This window comes from Python bivittatus, unplaced genomic scaffold, assembly GCF_059951505.1.
Source record: "Python bivittatus isolate LINGU-HERP-01145 unplaced genomic scaffold, Pbiv_v1 ctg000220_np1212, whole genome shotgun sequence".
In the NCBI taxonomy this organism is placed as follows: domain Eukaryota; kingdom Metazoa; phylum Chordata; class Lepidosauria; order Squamata; family Pythonidae; genus Python; species Python bivittatus.
Genome location: NW_028277048.1, coordinates 38,501,015 through 38,520,877, shown reverse-complemented (window position 1 = coordinate 38,520,877; position 19,863 = coordinate 38,501,015). Strand labels below are relative to the sequence as shown.

Genomic DNA, 19,863 nt, shown 5'->3' with positions numbered 1-19,863 from the left:
ACTGTTCAGACAACAATCCATAACAATTATAAATCCTATAAGGGCTCAACAACCATTCTACCTCAAAGTACAGGAGAACAGCCAAGTTTTCAGTGACTTTCTGAATATCACCACGGCAGGAGCCATACGGATCTCTGGAGGGATGCTATTCCAGAGGGCAGGCACTGTGACAGAGAAGACATGCTTTCTAGGTCTCGCTAGATGATACTGCTTAATTGAGGGGACCAGACATGCACCCATTCTGCCTGATCTTGTAGGACAGGCAGAAATTATCAGATAAAGCAGTCCCCTTAAATAACCAGGCCCTGTGCCATGGAGGGCTTTATAGATGTAACCAGCCCTGTTAATTGCACCTGAAAGCCAACTGGTAACCAGTGGAGCTCATACAGCAGCAATGTCACATGGTCATACAGCAGCACATCCATTACTGCCCATACCACCGCATTCTGGACCAGCTGTAGTTTCTAAGTGGTCTTCAAGGGCAGCCCCATGTACAGTGCATTGCAATGGTCCATTCATGAGGTGACTAGGTGTGAGTGATCATCTGAAGGGCTTCCCAATCCAGGAATGGGTGCAACTGGTACAGTAGATGAATCTGTGAGAAGGCCCTTTTAGCCACACTGGCACCTGCTCAAGCAGGAGCTGCAGGTTCGAAAAGACCTCCAGATTGCACAGCAATCTTGAATGGGGAAATGCTAACCCATCCAAGACTAGATGTGGAAAGTCCCCCAGACCAGGAGACCCAAATATCACAGCCACTCAGTTTTGTCAGGATTGAGCCTGAGTCTGTTCCTTCTCAGCTAGACAGCCTGCAGACTCTGGGACAGTGCATTGATAGCATCACCTAAAGAGACCAGATCAAAGATGTTCAGTTCCCTCTCTGACAGACCTCACCCAGTGGTTTCATATAGGTTAAACAGGAAAGGTGAGAGCACTGAGCTCTGAGGCAACCCACAAGTGAGAGATTGTAGGCTTGAACTCTCCCCCCATCGACACTGGCTAGAACTGACTACAGAAAAAGGAAAATCACCACAGCATGGTGCACCTTACTCCCAAGTCCCATAGCTGGTCCAGAAAGATACCATCACAGATGGTATTGAGAGCCACTGAGAGATCAAGGAGCACCTGGAAGGATGTACCCACAGCTCTATCCAAAATCACTATCAAGCACAATCAATGCAATCTCCATATTCTACCCTGGTCTGAAACCTGATTGAAAGTTGATTGGTCCAGATAATCTGTTTCTCCAGGATCCCCTGAAGCTGTTGCCCAAACACTTTCTCAACAACCTTCCCTAAAAAGTGAAGGTTGGAAACTGGATGAAAATTGTCCAGAATGTTAGGTTGTGACAGCCTCTTGAGGAGGCGATGAATCTCTACCTCCTTTAAGGTTGGAGGAACCACCTTCTCTCTCAAAGAAGCTAGCACCACCTCATGGAGTCAATCACATATCATCTCCTGGAAAGCTTTAACAATTCAGGAGGGACATGGATCTAATAAATAGGTGGCCAAGCTCACAATTTGAAGGATCCTGTCCATTTCATTAGGAGTCACAGACTCAAATTCAGTCCATATAACTCCGCATAACAGTGCCCCCAGCATTATAGCTGGACTTATGCAATCAGGATCCAATTTTGAGTAGAGTGATTTTACCTATCAGATAGCTAGAATATTCTTCAGAGTGGCCCTGTAAATGTAGATCAGATCAGGAAATAAATCCCACAAGAAATATTAGAACTCTATATTTTTTTTTAATAGGCTCTAATAACAGAACCTTGAAAGTCTGACCAAGTTTCTCTTTCCTTCCTTCTTATTCCCAAAACAGTCAAGGCAGGCCTAACTTGAATTTTTTCCTCATCCCCTCCTGACTTTCTGGGCTACACTGGTGTTTTTGTAATAGCTGGCGTATATGTTCTTCAAGGCCATGTCTGTAGTCCTCTACATCATCTTCCCCATTAGATTCAGTCTCCCATCCTAAACACAAAAAAAACACCGGCATGGTGATAGGAAGCACAGAATCCTCTTTACCTTGTGGTTCACTGTCTATTGACAGTGGTGGCAGATCATGGGGATAGGGTTTGTGCAAGAATTTCAAATGAATCTGGTGTACAAGGCTTCAGGCAAGGACATCTGTTGTGATTTCTGATTCAGGGTAGCCTTTCCAGTGAATCAGATATTCCAGATTTCCTCTTGCATCTAGAATGCATCACACTCCTCCCTCCACCCAAAATGCAGTGGGGAGGGAGGAACAGTTTTAGAATGCAAGAGGCAGGGGGATCCTCAAGTACAAGTAGTGACCAATGGAAGACTGGATAAACCTTCATAGAAGCAGGCAATCACAAACTAAAGGCTACTGGGTTAATTTGTTGGGTAACTGGGGAAGGGCCAATCAATTTTCAGTCTAGCTTTTTGGACAGTCAGGCAGAAGGTAAAAAGTTAGTGGAAAGCCACACCAAATCTCCCATCACAACCGTGGTATCCTCTGTCTGTGAACATTCGCGGCCTGTATGTACATCCGCGGCCTGCTTGTATTCAGCCCTTGCCAAATCTAGTTGCTCCTTTAAGAGAAGCTGAGCAACCTGCCTCTCCTGAAGGAAGTCCCAGGCAAGGAACAATAGATATGAGAGTTTTGCAGGGCAAGATGTAGGAGTGAATCCAATGAAGCACAAGCTAGAGCCATTAATAAGGCCTACTTTGTGACAGTAAGGACAATGAAGCTGCATTACTTTTCTGTACTTATTGTGTCTGCAGATAGCTATTTGGTAGTCCTCTTGCCAATGACCCAGTCCCTCCTTGGGAAGAGGTGGCAGAGACTCATTTACAGGGCCTCTGTGGGGAATGTTCTAGACATCTGGTGTATCATGTCACCTGGATTCGCTCCAAGTTGAACTCTGGTCTTGATGCAGATCCTGTAAAGTTGACTGAAGCTGAGTATGGCTAAGTTATCTAGGCAGAGTTTGATCCTGTTCGTCCAGAGGAAGTGGACAGGGTTCTTGGAACTGTGAACTTGGCCAACTCAGTATTCAATGTATGTCCCCTCTGGTTAGCTAAGTTTTCCCAAGAGATGATATGTGATTAGACCTGAGTGGTGGTGAATGCATCCTTGAGAGAGGGAATGGTTTCACCAAGTCTTAAGGAAGTGATAGTCCACCTGCTCTTCAAGAAGCCATACCTAGACCAACCATTTTGGACAACTTTCATCCCATCTCCAAATTTCACCTTTTAGGGAAGGTTGTTGAGAAGGTGGCCATGTTGCCGCTTCAGGGAGCCCTGGAGGAAATGGATTACCTGAACCCCTTTCAGTCAGGTTTTAGGCCTGGATATGGGATTGAGACAGCATCGATTATGCTTGTGGATGCCTCTGGAGGAAGGGGGATGGGGGCAGAGCTATCTCAGTGGCTTTTGATATCATCAAACATGGTCTTGCACTGGTTCTCCTCCTTCCTTTGGGGCTGGTTCCATTCAGTGCTGATATGGAAGGAGAGGTCCAGCACATATCACCTTTTCTATGTGGTTTCTCAGGGCCTGACACTCTCCCCATTCCTATTTAATATCTACATGAGACCACTGGGCGAGGTTACTCAATGGGATAGGGTGAGGTATCATTAGTATGCTGATGATACTCAATTGCACATCTCTACCCTTGGCCAACAAATGATGCTGAGGAGTTCTGCTCAGTGTCTGGAGGCTGCAGAAGTCTGGATAGGGAAGAACAGGCTTCAGCTCAATCCTAGGAAGACTATGTGTGGCTATGGGTGTTAGAATCTCCTAGTGCTGTGGACTTGCCATTTAGTTTTGGATGGGGTTGCACTACCCCACGCAGAACCAGTGAGCAACTTGGGGGTGATGCTTCTGTACTCATGGCTGTTCTTCGAGGAGCAGGTGGTGCTATGGCCAGGAGGGCTTTTGCACAGTTCATGTCATATGCCAGTTGCACCCCTTCCTGGACCAGGAGGCACTACACAGTTACTTATGCTTTGGTAACCTCCATTGTGGGCTATTGCAATGTGCTCTACATGGGGCTGCTCTTGAAGAACATCCAGAAGCTGCAATTGGTTCAGAATGTGCTAGATATGCCCATGTTACATCTTTGCTTTGTGAGGTGTACTGGCTCCCAGTAGGCTTTCAGATACAATTCAAGGTGCTGGTTGTCACCGATAAAGCTGCCTTTCTCCAATTGTCTGTACTCAACCCATCAGATCTAGCAGGAAGGGCATGTGCTAGGTTCCATCAATCAGAATGCCATCTTGTGGGATTCAGAAAGTGTGTCCTGTCTATTGCAGTTCTTGCTCTCTGGAACACCATACTATTCAACATTAGGTTAGCCCAGTTCCCCATGGGGGTTGGGAAGTTGGTTGAGCCCAGGTGGTTTTGTTGCTGGTTTCCTCCACTGTCCTGGTATGCTTGTCATTGCCTTTGGTTGTTGCTTTTATTTCATTGGTTGTATTGGTTTGTTAGCTGTCCAGAGTCATGTTTGAGAGATGGGCACTAATATACACAGATTACTGAGTTGCTATGGGCAAATTCTGCAAGAGGCAACAGTCCAGTCCAACTGTTCTGCTGGTAAGACACAGCACCTCAAGTACTGTCCCAACAATTGATTCACCTTCTCTGATCACTCATATGAGGCTGGATGATGTGAGGATGACAAATTAATCTGAATGTCTAATAGCTGGAAGATGGCCTTCTAAAACCTGGATGTAAATTGAGGACCATGATCTGAAATCACATGACTCACTGAGATCCTGTACGTTAAAGTATAGTCTAGAAAATGTTGCACAGTTCGTTGAGCTGATGAAGGGACCTTACAAGGAATGAAATGAGCAACCTTGGTAGACAAATCCACCACCACAAAAATGGTTATGTAAGCCTGTACAGGGGGAAAATCAGTAATAAAATCCCACAGTGCTACTGGTGAAAGAAAGGGCTGAAGCAAAACAGCCAGTTTTCCAGGAACAGCCTTGGCCCAGCAACAAATATGACAAGATGAAGCAGTACTTGACATCCACTCTCATCCCCAGCCAAAATAGCTTTCCCCTACCCAATGCAAAGTTTTAAGCAACCTCCATACCATGTCTAGCAGTTCTGTTGTCATGACAGAGTTGCAACACCTCTTCCCTTAAAGGCAGAGGAACATATATGGAACAACTGGCCATCATTCATAGAAAAGATGAAGACTCAGCTTGTGGGGTTCCCTATAGGTCATCCATTTGAGCCTTGACATATGCTCATGCTGTTATTGTTGCATTCTAATCCAATATAGCAAATCTATAGCCTGTATCCCTGCATCCAATCTTTCTGGAGAATTTCCAAATTCTTGTGATCTGTGTGTACTTATACTGGATGGATTGCTCAGTCTAGGAGTTGCCTCCATCACTGGAACGGTTTTTATTGCAAGCAACTCTTTATTGAAAATGTCATCATTCCATTCAGCTGAGGAGAAGCAATCTGGAATAGAAGCATAGAATGTACATGGCAGATTTCTCTCCCTCCCCCACTTTTCACTGTATGGAGGAGACTGGTTCCTAATGCAAAATGTAAGAGATCTGTTTCCACCACAAGGGGGCAGGAGGGCTCTAGATGTTTGAGCAGTGGCTGTGAAAAGGACTTGCAATTTTTGAGATGCTGCTTACTCTTGAATAGACCATTTGAATTAATGTCCTTTCTTTAAGAGTTGAGACAGCAACCTTATGAACTCTGCAAAGTTAGGGATCACTTTTTATAAAAATTTGCAAAGCCTAGAAAATGCTTGGCATCCTTCATATTTCTAGGTTCTTGCCTATGGATTGTATTTTTGCAGGATCCTGTAACCCAAATAGTCCAATTGGGGAAGATCAAATGCACATTTTTCCAACTTAGCAAAATGTTTGTGTTCATGGAATTGCTCTAAGACATCTCTGACATTAGTCTCATGTAAATATAGGTCTTTTGAACAGATCAGTACATCATCCAGTGCACCACAACACATTTTTCCAAAATATCAGGAAATATTTAATTCATGAATCTGGAGAACTTCACCCTGTAATTAACCAAGCCAATACGTATTACTGTGTATTCAAATTTGCCATCTCTGTTCTCAAATGGTGTTAAGTATTTGTGTCTCTCTTTCATTCTTGATCAAAGTGTATGTGCCTCTCAAGTCCAACTCCACAAAATGGCATGCCTTCTGAAGGCTGTTCAGGAGATCTGAAATAAGAGGCAATGGGGAGAGATCCCTAATGGTTACACTGTTCAGGAGCCTATAGGGATAAAAACATGTTGGTGCAGATGCTGGAGATGTAAAGACAAAAAAAAATTCCTTTCTTCAAATTGTCATCCAGAAATTCTTTTAAAGTGGCTAACTCTTGAGCAGGTAAACAGTATTACCTCTTAGCTGGGACCTGGATTCCTGGCTTCAAGTTCATGGTACAGTCACATGCCCAAAAAGGAGGCAATGCAGTGGCTTCTTCCTCCCCTAATGTATCAATAAAGTCCATCTTTTTGGGAGGCAAGGAAGGAGATTCAGGGAGCTGACCAGAAGAGAATGAGTGGTGAGAGTTGAGAGATGAAAAGCTTGCAAATGATGCTGTTGACATTGTGGCGATGGAAAAGAAATTGTTGCTTACTCCCAGTGAACATCTGGATTCTGCATTTGCAACAAGTTAAAATTACAATTAACTAATTCAAACTGAAAAGGCCTGTTTAGAGAGGAAAATCTTGATTCCTTTCCTAAAAGTAGGAAGAGTGGCTAAGCAGAACTCTAAGCAAGGGTATTCAGTAGCTTGGGAACAATGTAGAGGAAGGCCTTCCCCGTATGTATGACAAACAGACTTCAGAAAATGAGAGCACCTTTAAGAAGGCTTCTGTAGCTGACTATAACTATGACATCTGGCTAATTCATATCAAGACAGACAGTTCCTCAGAACCAAAAACCATCTTGGAAAACTACTGGCAAGTAGTGCAGATTTTTCAACATAAGCATGTTGGATTCAAGATATCATGTACTTGTTAGCAATCTGGCTGCCATGTTTTTCACAAAGTGAAGCTTCTGGACATTCCTCAAGGGTAGCTCCATATAATGTGCAGTGTACTAGTCAAACAGGGATGTAGCTACGACATGGGTAACTATTGCTGGGCCCAGATAGCTCAGAATGGTTACAGTTGCACTCTCAGAGAACGGTTCCACGCTAATCAAGAGCATCATAATCTTCCCTGGGCATATTTTTACTTGTTTACCCTCATTCAGCCTACTATCAAACTTAGTAGTTCAACTGTTTCTTTGGAATTAGATGGCATAGAATATCATGACTGGGTTTACCAGCATACTGATGGGACCTCACTCCAAAACTCTGGATGAGAAAACCTTCTTCAGTAGTTTCTTGCAGATACTGAAACTGCAAAAGAAAAGACTGGAAACACTGCAGAGCATTGTCCCGTGGCCATTCCAGAAGGATACCATGATTATTGGTACTAAAAGCTACCAAGAGATCCAGGAGAATTACCAGGATCACACTCCCATCTATTTATCACTGTAGATCATCTACTAAGCAACCAAAGAATTTTCAGTCCAAGTAAACCTTACTGAAATGGGTCCAAATAATCAATATTCTGCACATGTGTTTGGAATTGCAAGCCCATCATCCTTTTGAGCATCTTTGTCATAAACAATACATTTGAGACTAGCCAATAGTTTCCCAGCTCTTTTCTCTTATGTGTTAAATGTGGACTATCAGGGACTTCTCTCTTGTTTAAGAAGTCATTTGAGAGAGCACAGGCAAGTTTTCCACATCAGAAAAGTCATTTACAGACTTTCAAATGACATTCTCTAATCCTTCTCTACCATGCCAAGAAAGGATACAGACTTACAAGTGGAACCACAGGAAAGAGAAAGATTCCCAAGTCATCAGCATTTTCACAAGTCTGGCAGAATTCTTATCACTTCCCCTAGTTGCTCAATTACTGAATCATCTTTCCAGCATTCCAAGCTTTTAACAGAACTACCCACATTGTTTAATCCAAGCTGCCTTCTGGGGCTCTGGCTCACTGCCAACTATTGACTGACCAGCTGTCTGCAACAATTAACTGTAGTTGGTAGAATTAGATACCCAACCAACAGAAACATCTGGGGATGCATTTCCCCCTCCCCATGGGAATGATTCTGATCAAGAAGAATTGGGAGTACATGTTTGATTCAGCTTTTCAAGGCTCCACCTTGAACTATGACACTTATACCCTCACCCAGCACGTAAGTCAATAGACCATTCAATTACATCATAGCAGCATAACTGGCAACTGATCCGACCTTTATCATGATAGGTGTGAGTTAAAAGGAAAATCTCTTAAATTGAGGAGCGATTCACAAATGCATGTAAATGCATACTCACAAACATCCCTATCCATATTGTACTATGCAGACAGATATACACCAGCCATTTTAAAGATACTCAGGATAGTTTGGAACATTAACAAAAGACAAGAGCAATCAAAGACCACAAACATCTAGCTAAACTAACTTGAAAGTGAACTGGGTATGCAGTGATACAGGCTGCAGTAGCAGCAATGAAATATTGCCAAAAAGCATGGTGGTGGAGGGGGAAGAACTGGGATACAATGTCCAATTAAATTTGAAATTTGCTCTGCTGCCTTTGTTCTTCTACTTGCCTGCCATACGTGCCGCAATTGTTTACAAGTGTCAGGAGAGGAGAAGAACGAAGGAACCTGAGGGTTCATCCTAAAATAGGGATGGCGATTTATAGCTGTTTCATCGGCATTGCCTTGTGATGCCAATCTGCTGTGCCTGACACCACTGGGGCTGGATTCAAAGAATAACAGCAAAGACCTAACCCAACAACTTGCCTGAAAACTACCAATATCTTTCCTTAAAAAGTTTTATGCCATCAAAAAAAGATACCATGAATCCATGTTTAAAGGAGAAAATGCACAGTGAGTAAGCAGTAGAAAAAACAGATGGAAACATCATCACCCACTTCTTCCTCAGAAAAATGATGAACTTCCTTGAAAATGTCGTTTTGCTATATTATGGTCAGAGAGAATAGCAAAAACGTTAATTTCAGCTCAATTTAAAAAGTAGTGTCTGTAGTAAATCAGGAAGTGGAACCAGTCCTATCTTTGAAAAAACAAGAATGCTTTGGGTGTGTTCTTTAAACACTTTTTACAGTGGGAAATCTATTTCTATAATAATGAGTGTGTACTCCTTTTTTGCAATTGTTATTTTGGGGCTGAAACCAAAAAAACAATGATCAGGAGCAAGGCCTGCAGTGCCAAAATGTATTTGTTTCAGCCACAGTCTCAAAGAAACAGATTTGTTAAGCATTTAAAATGCTGCCTGCATTCTCCATGCTGGGAACACTAAAGCAAGGAGCAGGCTGATGCAGAGTCAGAAATCAGCAATTAATGCACTGCACAGTCTGCCAGACATAAAAACAGGGGCATTCCAAGGTTAGAATATGCAGGTATGCTGTCACAAATGCTGACTTCTTGATAATGATGTGTTCTAGTCAGAGCCCTTGCCCTGCCTACCATGTCTCCCATCCATGTGGAACAAGAGAGCTGACTGGGTTCTTTGGCTTCAGAGAAATTAACAAGATGCCCAAACTATACTGTAAACAGGAGATGGAGTAAGAGTTAATTAGCATTAGAACTGACCTGTGAACAAAGGGCATTCTTGTGGATTTTCTTGTAAATAAGAGCTGGGCAGATAAAACAGATGAGACTTCCCATCGTTGCACCTGTTAGGCCCAAGATGGTCTCCACTAGCAGAGAAGAGGAAGATGAAACAAATTATTAGAAGCTCCAGTTAACAGCATATGAATTAACTCTTCTGTTGAAATGATTCAGGAGAAATCTAGAGGCATATACTCAGTCACATAACATGAATTAGATCCTTTTCTACTCTTGATCTAGACTATAAAGAATGGACTTTTTCTGCCTTTCTGCTCTAGGCCTATTGGTGAAGCAGAGATTGTAATCTACTTTAGTAACTGTGCTAAAATAAGCACATCAGCACATTTTTAGTTCCTAATGTGATGAACTAACATCTTTAGCTCCATACTTACCATCACTACAGTGGATTAGGATACTATGTCATCCTTAAGTATGCATTAAAATAGAGTGAAAAGCATACACTTGTCACAATACTTCTGTTTTGATAACAAGGAATGCTTAACAGAATACTGAATTACTTTGATCATATGTACTCTAGTATGAATCCAGGTACTGATTCTTGTACAGGTGCAGGACAAGAATAGGCAAAGTGATACCTCCAGATGACTTCAACTTCCTTAATCCCTTCCACTAACTATGCTGATTAGGACTGATGGGAATTGAAATTAAAGTCATTTGGAAGGCACAAAACAATTGGAAGGTACCTTACTCTGGGGTTCTGACATGGCAGAATCTCAAGGCTGATTGCAAGCAAAAAAATATATATACATATACATATATGTATATACATATATATTTTTTTCCAACCTCTCTTCTCTTTCCATAGCTTTGGCACTGGTGTCCTCTAGAAAAGTTAGTCAGTGTGATATCTAAAGTAATAGCATGAATGCGGTACGCTACATTTACTTCTCTACTTGAAGCAGCTCCTTGATGAAAAATACCAACATCTCTGCTACAGCCTAATGTATAAAACCGCTAAAAAAATAATAAAACTTGTCTTTTTAAATAGGTTAGACTACTATTTCATGCCATCAGCACTATATACATGTTAAGATATTTACAGGCATCTCAGAAAGAGAAGGTGCAACTAGACATATTTCTGTTTAGAAATACTAAAATTCAAAGCAACATACTGTATATGAGATCATGAAAATTACTGGGAGCAAGAAGCAGAAAAATGTTTGGAAATAAACATGAAACACTGATATTAGTGTGATCATTCCAAGTGTATTTGCTGTATGTGCAGGTATATATCTTTAATGAAAGTTGACTGCACACACATATTTGAGCTTATTCTAACACATGCTCATACACAGCAATCACATAAATGCATCATAGGCTCTTAAAGACCAGGGACAAAGAGTCTGAAAGTTCCAAAATTTCTCTTACCATTTGGGATCATGATGCCGCCAACCATGGTCCCAAACACAATTGCCAGCGTCAGAGCTTTAAATCGGAGAGGCGGCATATAACCTCCTGCAGCAAACGTTCCGTCTTTTTGCTGTTTAAAAAGAAAAGATTAATAAAAGAAGTATATGAACAGATCCTCTTCCCCCACTCCTGCAAATTCTCAGGAATCTCTTTAGGGTCCCTCTAAATTAGAATCTCTTCCCAATGTGTTTGCTTGATCAACCATTTATTACTATTTAGAAATTATTTACAGAAACTTTAGACTTAAAACTGTAAATTAATCCAACTAGTATGATTTAATGACCTCTGAAAAATCATCCAGTATGAAAGTTAACAGGTCAGTGTAACAAATGAAATGCATATTTTTCACTTGTCTTTTCTTGTTGGTTATAACTCTCATAACTGTCTTAAAATGCCTTTAAAACCTTTTACGCGCTGCAAATAAATTATGCTTCAAAATAGTAGAGCAAATGTTAAGGCAATTATACTTCAAATCAATGTCAGCTATATCACAAATCTGCGCAGTAGTGGACAAGATTCATCATGGCTTCAGCTGGCCAAAATTATTGTACTTGATGAGTTACACAGTGATAATGCACATGGTAAAAATGGATTACAACCTTGCATTTGAATGGCACAAGAGTCAGTCATTTACCAGAGACTGAGCTTCTTAGGAAGTGGCTACATTTGGGGGAACAAAATGGCAAGACAAAAGAAAGGAGATAATTACCACTTGCCTAGGGCATGGTCACAACCACTGATAGCTGATTTGAAACTTCCTTATTTCTTGGGATATTAAGATGCTTTAGGCTAAGTTCTACTTCATACCTAGGAGTCAATGGCTGCCGTCTTCACAGGCATTATGCTTATGCACAGGAAGGCTTAGTCAACCTAATTTACAGAGTGTCCTAAACATTACTTCCTGCTCTCAAACATGTTTGGTTGCTTAGTCTTTCCCCCAGCAAAATTGATTCCATGCAAGAGCAAATAGCGTTAATTGTTATCTAACCATTTTCTTATAATAAAGCAACCTTGGGGAATCAGATTGAAACACCACCAAATTGAATGCTATCTCCAAAGCTAAAAATAGGGAAATTCCACTTGTTCCTTCTGTATGAGATATAAAGAATGGAGGAGAGGGCAGTGTGAACACAAATTCTTCAGTTTAGGATTGACTATGGAGGAAAGCCTAAAGTCTAGTTAAAGCAAGTTTACACAATCTTACTTGCTGCTCAAAAAGAAGCGTATTCAAGGCCTGCCGGCATGGCAGAATCATCATTGGAAATCCAACTGCAACAGACATCATGAACCCTACACGTATCACCTCTGTCACTACGTTGGAAGGAAAGTTTATAAGTACATTGCCCTCAATGGCTTCAGTGTAACTCACGTAGCCAAAGAACCCAACCTGTACAAATAGAAAACAGAAATTATTTTCAGAGGTCATATAATTTCTTTATTGGAAAGAGAACAAGTTTGGGCACCCCTTGGGCCTGCCCCCCAGGCAAAGAGAATGCTATCTTTTCCTGTGATAATTTAATTAATTATATCCCCCTTATTCCCTCCTTACCTCTAAATTGTATACTTATCACCCATTCCAATCTGTCTCTTAAGAAAACTGTCAAAAATCTCACTGTACAAAATGATTTCCCTGTACATTTCCAAATTCTAGGAGATGTTTCAGAGATGGAATGGGCAGTATTTAAAGGGCAGCTATGTAACAGATTTATGATAGAGTAAAACAAAGTTCTAATATGATATGAAGATGAGGAATGACATTAAGTCATTCTGAGCACTTGGCCATGACAATGTCTAGCAACGTTTTCCCAAAAGTAAAAATGTTACAATAACTTTAATTTTTCTCCATTGTCTTAAATGTGTTTTTATGACATCACCACATTTTATCACTATGGAAATAAAGACCACAAAGAATTCGTCAAGCTGACTCTGTCACAGAAGGCAAGATAGCAAAAAACTCCAAACTCTGCCCTTTAAAAGGGGGAGATATTGTAATGTACCCACCAACAATAACTGGTCATGCCTGGTCAGGATGAACTATATATTTAAGTGGGTTTCATAATGCACCGTGACATTAATTTTTTCTGGTTGCCAACAAGCTTATCAGAAAATAATGTCATTCACTTCACAGTGTAGCACCGGGAGAGCTACAAGCAAAATTCATCATTCCTCCCTTGCCCCAAATATTAACAGCTCAATGGTACTGAGAATTTACTACGACTGAGAAATGTAATAACTGCCAAGCATTGCCCAGGTAGGCACAAACTGCAGCCCCATAGAATGCAGTTCCTAAAACCCCTTCAAATGTCATTGCTGAATGTATCAAATGGGGAACCTTATTAAACATTAGTTGGAATAATCACATAAACTGCATTTAATTCAAGCATTTTCATTTAAATTAGGTTAAGCGGTTTTTGGGGTGAAGTTCTTGACACATCACCCAAAAGTTAAACTTTGCACACCCCTGGTCTAGATGCACATACACTGTCAGTTTGAATTATGAAAGAGAGTTGGGAAAAGCTTTTCACAACTTCCTTTTTTTGCCCTTTCAGAAATGAGTGCCTCAGCAAAGGACAGGTTTGCACTTTCTGATCTCCAGATATAGATGAAGCAGTGACCCCTTCCAGTATATTTTTACATTTTATACAGACATTTCTGGCAGCATCTGCTGATCAGTCCTATCAAACTAATTGTTTAGTTAAAGTACAGGGAAATTTAAACACCATATATGCACACCAGTCACACATACCATGTTCCAACCCTGCTTAATGGAATTTATGGTTTGCAAATCCTGGATTCTGAATTGGCAGAACAGGTCATAGTTCCTCACAGTTCATTCTTTACAGACTTTTTTTCCAGAAGTTTTTTTTTTATGGTTTTGTTTTTTTTAATGTAGAGAAGGGGGACAGAGCAGCGAAGATTTTTTTAAAAAATAAACATTCTCACCATAACATAAAAGGCAGTGACCACCTTTAGCGAGGAGGCAAAAATGGAACTCATGATTTTAACGGACGGCTCATCCAGACTGTCGTAAGTTGGCAAGACCTGGCTGCAAAACACAGTCAAACATTGGAGCATGTTAGAAACTCTTGTCAGGAAGAGAAATATTCCATCCTGTGCTCAGTTGCCACTATAAAGGTAATCCCAGAATCGCCCCACAAGACTCTTGTCATGCTACAGTGGTTTATATTGCCAATGCCAAGAGACTTCTAATCATTCCCAAGTTTAAGTGCTGCACAAATATGCCTGCTCTTCTCCTCTTTGCCACTGCCATGTGCACAATATAAATATTTCACATTTTGAAAAAAGAAAAAAAGTTATGTTGCAACTTGAATGACCACTTGTTTGAGTCAAATACCAGTGGCAGAGCTCCAGACAGCACTCTGGAGATTATTGTTCTTGGAGCATCCTGGGTTGATAATTAAAGCAATACGGTGTTTACAGAATAAGAAGCAGGAAAGGAGCGAAAGCATCATATTGTCAAAGAGAAAAGTTAAACAACCAAAACTAAACACTACGCCTGTCATATTTCAGCACTAATGCTTGAGCCCAAGCTCCCAGAAAACTGAAGGAGCCAATTACACGGGGTTTGGGTGCTTATATACTTGGAAAGCTTGTTCCCAACATCAGGTATATAATTTACTACAGCAGCTGGAGGTTGCATAGATCTAATTCAGAGGCTGGCAATGTTTGAATGGTCGGGGGCAGCAATTCAGCCTCCCAACTTTCTGAAGAGCTCTGGGAAAAAGTCCAGTGATGTCTAAGTTTCATCCCTGGAAGGGGTGTGGCTGAAATTGTTTTGGCCATTTTTGGCTTTGTGGGAAGGTTAAGGATAGCAATGGGAGGGGGAAGTTTCCCAGAAGCAAACTGCTCCCAGTCTGACTCTTAAAACAACATCAAATACCCCCAAATGAATAATTTTTCAGCCTTTTTTGTTTTGTTTTGTTTTGCTTTTTTAGAGGATTTTAAGTGTGAGGGTGGAAGCAGGAGGCCTCCTAAAGACAAATCACTCTTATCCCCATCTTTTAAATTTTAAATTTTAAAATCTGATTGATAGATCTCTTCTTCTAAGCATTCCCCTGTAAAAGATACTAGTCAGGGTGAACTTTGTGACAGCCCCTAATCAGTCCAGCTGGATTGTTCTTAACCATCCTACCAGGGCTTCAGGAAAAATAAAAAGGACAGAGCCTTGGATCTTTCTGCCCCAAGCCCAGAAGTATAGAACAAACTACATGCTAATCCTGAAACACTGCTATGTACCCAAGCAGCTTTGCACGTGGGGGAGGTTTTAATGAGAAATTCCCTTTTTAAGCCAATGAACTGAATCAGATATCTTGCATTTTAAAAACCTTAATAGCAAGCACTGTCCCCTGATTCAGAGAAGAAGGTTGATCTTTAACTCCTGCATTTTTTGATTACAACTGTCCCCACCATTATGATGGATGCAGAATGAATTTTTAATAAGGAGAGCCATTCCAGAGGATGGGGAACTAGGAGAATGAGCCCCTCTTCCTTAGCTCTTTAGTGCCTACCTCACTCTGAGGCTGCACATTTTTTTTTTTTTAAGTAAAAACCACCCTGTTCATGAATCTCTCTGATTCTACTTGTTTATTCATTCTCAGGCCGAACAAGTAGTATGAAAGCATTCTGTGAAATTCTGGGTATGCAGCAAAAAGTGAAAATAAAACTTTCCTCAAACACCGTCAAAGTACTTCTGACTGTCTAATCCCAAAGAACAAATCACAAATTTACTGTTGCCACCATACCTTGCTTGTGAACTTCCCTATGGCATCTGCCTGGATACTGTTGGGAGACAGGCGGCTGGATTAGAAGAGCTTTTGGTCTGATCTAACAAGGCAACTCTTGGGCTTTTAAAAAGATGGTAGTTCAAAGAGACAGAGGATCAGAAGTCCCTCACCACCCCTGCTTTGTATAAACAAGCTCCAAGACATTTTGGCTTTCCAGACACAGAAGTAAAAGAGACTTTCAAACCCATCATATGTGCAAGTCAAACCTTCCCTGCCAATCAGGACTCCAAGATGCATAACAAGCAGTGCACCTTACTGTGCACAGACTTTATTTTTAAGCTGAAATGTCCACCCTGAAGGCCAGGTCAAGATCAAGGTATTGGGGAGCAGAAATCTTTGTCTGATAAACATTTCCTTATGCTACAGGGATTCTTCACCATACTAGTAATCACATAACACTGCTTCTTGGGGTAAACCAGAGAAAAGTATTTAGTCCAAATGCCCTTTACATTTATCTCTATTTCCAAGATGAGCACGAGGATTAAAACAGCACAAGCAAGCAGCTTCAGAGCCTGAAATAGTTCTTGGTGAAGGAAAAAAGAGTATTTCTTTTGTGAGCAGGTTTCCATTTCTTAAACATAAACACCCATCCTTCATCTGCAGAACTCTGAAAGGGTATAGTTGCATTTAGATTCTTTTGGGGCAGGATGCAATACTGCTCAGAGAAAAGGCCTAATTCTGCAAAATGCAGAAGTCTTAGGACAAAGCAGTTGGAATATTTGATCAGAGTTAGATAGTATCTTGCTTCATCTGATACAGGCTCACTCCTCCAAGTACATTCAGTTGTAAAGGGGAATGTGTCCTTTGTAATGACCCCAAAAAAGCACATTTATTTATTTATTTAAATTTCCAAGGTTGCCCACCAGCCAGTGACTCTGGGTGCAGCTACTATGCTATGAAAGAAAATGTGAGGAATTGGATTTCTGCAAATCTTAATAAAAACTGCCCTTCCCCCAGACTGATGCCTACAGCAAAATTTCACTCTATACCATTTTGTTTTTTCCACCCTCTAGCTTTATATGTCTATATCATATCTATTTCTCTCTCTCTCTCTCTATTTATATCTACATCTACTGTATGTAAGTAAGTAAATAAACATACATATATTGAAAGAAAAATATCTTTAGAAAACAAATTTAAATGCACTTCTACTATTTTTTTAAAAAATCGCTGATTAATGGAGAAATTGGGCCAAATGGTCATGAATGTGGATAGCTACATGTACAAGTGATGCAGCGCATCAACAGAGTCCTCATTTCCAGCCCTTCAATATGTCATTCATATTGCACTAGCAATGATACTGGAATGACACCAACTAAGAACAGTGCCAGTCATTCCAGCCGGTTCACACGAGGATCATCTATACCTCTGACCGAAATGCCTGATTCAAAGATTACATCAGCATAGCTCGTATTACAAAAGAGTTTTAATGACAGGGACACTATCCTAAGGTCATACAGGAAGGCTGTAAGAGAGCTAATGTTATATTTCTAGGCTTTCTGGCTCCCAGCCTCATGTGCAGTCTGTTAAACCATATGCTGCACACGAGGGGCGGGGGGCACAGAGGCATTTCTTTGAATTTGGCAATGACAACAAACCTTAATGCCAGAGACAGCCAACTCTACAAGCAAAGCATACTTGTACATTCACAAGCCATAGCAAATGGTCTATCAATGCATGTTACTTCTTTGCTCCTATCCAACACTTCTTAAATTTTTGGGGTAAATCAACTGAAAGGTCAATTATTACAAGCCTGTCAACCCTGGGATCCATCCATATGTGACATCACGCAGGCCAAGAAGTGTGTGTTATTCTTGCCATTGGGAAAAATGATAGGATTTAACTTTCAGTTTGGCTTGCCACACCAGTGGTGTAGTAATCTATATATAGAGAGAGATATGTGAATATACTAGTCCAGAACATATAATTTTGCTGAGTTTCCAACTCCCACCAAATGAAGGTTGGTTGCTGAATGGCCACCACAAGAAAAAGGACAAATTTGGATTTTATAAACCCCTGCTGTGGTAACTAGGTAGCTATAAAAGAATGAATCAACCCTTCTGTCACCAATTATAGCAGAGACACTTAAAACTGAGTGAAGCACATTAAATCTGAGAAGCATAATTGGGGGAGTGGGCAGAGGGGGAGAAGGAGAGCCCAGCTGTATCAAAGCTAATGCTAACGGTCCATTTTGGGTCCTCAATTGAACACACGCACCTCTATGGTTTCACTGGGCCACTTTTCAGGCTAGCCACAAATGAGAGGGTGGTAGAAGTAATGCTACTAGAATGGAAATGGGAATTATCTGTGGATGAAAGCTTACATCTGCCACAAGAACAAGTCTGACAACTAAGGGTAGGCATGTGTTACACCCAAAAAAATCCATAAGTTCTTCATCCAGAATAAACTGTGCCAGTATGCAGCATGGATTTTCGTTATTTCTTTTTCATTGACAGACTGAGGGATTGGAAAAAGAAAAGAATGGTGGAATCAGAAAATGGAGAGAGGAGGCGGCGAAGAACAGAATAGGGGAAGACATAAGGTGCAAAAATATCATTTCTAATATTGAGGTTTCAGAATGGGCAGATGCCAGCAACTTACATTTCTATCCTTTAGCCTGAAACTGATAAATTTTAAAAATTGTGTGTTTGTGTGTGGGATGTGTGTATATGTTAAATGAGAGCCAAAAGACTTGAACCAAATTCTGGAATAACCTTTGCCTGGAGTCCTGCCCTGAGTCCATAAGGGCAAATGGGACCCTATAATCAAAAAGGTCAAATTGGCTTAGGAGCAGTTGCCTTTTACTTAAACAGTCTCTGCTAAAACATTTGTATTGCTTAATGAAGATGTTCCCAAAACCAACAGAAGAGAATATATGTTGAAAATAGATGTTCACAGAAATCATTTTAAACAAACATTGGTGGCCCACTATGGTGTTTATTATCTCTTCTTAAGTTCTTCTTACATCTCAAGAACAGGGGACAATACTATCCCGAGTACCAGACATTAAAGCCAATGGAAAATTACACCGGAGATGTATTTGCTTCCTATGAACAAGAAGCTTTTTAAGTACAATGAGTCCAGAGTGAAATATAACTCCCTCTCCCAGCTAGGTAACAAAAGGGTCACAACCCAGTCAGATGCTATACCTCAGTGGGCTGTAAAATATTTTGATTAAAATCAAGACGAGGGGACCAGATGGTATCTATCCCATGCAGGCCATCCTGACCCTTTGCCCTTAACAAAACTCATTCCACCCCACAATCTCCAAGCAGCTACAACTGCTGGTACTTACGACTGACAGGCAAACGACATGCCAAAGATAGGAATGCAGCGAAAAATGCCCTCCCAGCGTGCGTAACTGACCCGCTGCAGCCACTGCCCAACAAAGAGGCCATGTTTGAAAGCAGAGAGCACGATCTGTAGCCAAGGAAAAGAAAAGAAAGGTTACAATCTAGGCAGCAGAGACACCAGGCCAAACCAGTGAATGGCAACCCAGGTTGCAGCAGCTTTACTAGCAACTGGGAAACCAGCAAAGAGGCAGCAGAACCTTACAGGCAGGTATTTCACCAAGCCACATTTCCTTGGCCTGGGTCACCACTACATAAGATGTATGGAAAATCTAGGGTTTCGGGGTTCTGGGTAAATTTCAGCAACCTGCATTATGAGGAAGGGGGTGGTGCAAAAATTGCTTATCCTCCAACTAAATGTTCTCAACGGGGCATTTGATAAAATATGCAAATCCCTGCATTGGCATTCAATCCCTTCAATTTCTAGTAATAATTCCTTTCAACATCTTTAAACATTTCCACCTCCTAACCAATCACTCTCTTCTTTCAGGGGGCTTTCTGTATTCTAGCTTTTGGTAATAATTAGCTCACCCACCTTTCGCAGCCACAGCCTCCCAAATGCACTATGTGCTCTAATTCACTGACACCAGTTTTGCCATGAAGGAGCTGTACTGC

The 19,863-nt window shown here is 41.1% G+C and overlaps 1 protein-coding gene across 2 annotated transcripts in view; it reads right to left on the bottom strand.

Moving 5' to 3' along the window:
• Positions 1 to 19,863, bottom strand: part of SLC38A10 (solute carrier family 38 member 10) — an 81,751-nt gene that overhangs the window by 41,984 nt on the left and 19,904 nt on the right. For both annotated transcript variants that reach the window (XM_025165846.2, XM_007419855.4), the window contains exons 6-10: positions 19,194 to 19,318; positions 14,037 to 14,139; positions 12,298 to 12,480; positions 11,052 to 11,163; positions 9,645 to 9,751 (exon numbers count right to left, since the gene is read on the bottom strand). In XM_025165846.2, coding sequence (XP_025021614.1) covers positions 9,645 to 9,751; positions 11,052 to 11,163; positions 12,298 to 12,480; positions 14,037 to 14,139; positions 19,194 to 19,318 — 630 coding nt within the window. The remainder of the gene's footprint in view (positions 1 to 9,644; positions 9,752 to 11,051; positions 11,164 to 12,297; positions 12,481 to 14,036; positions 14,140 to 19,193; positions 19,319 to 19,863) is intronic.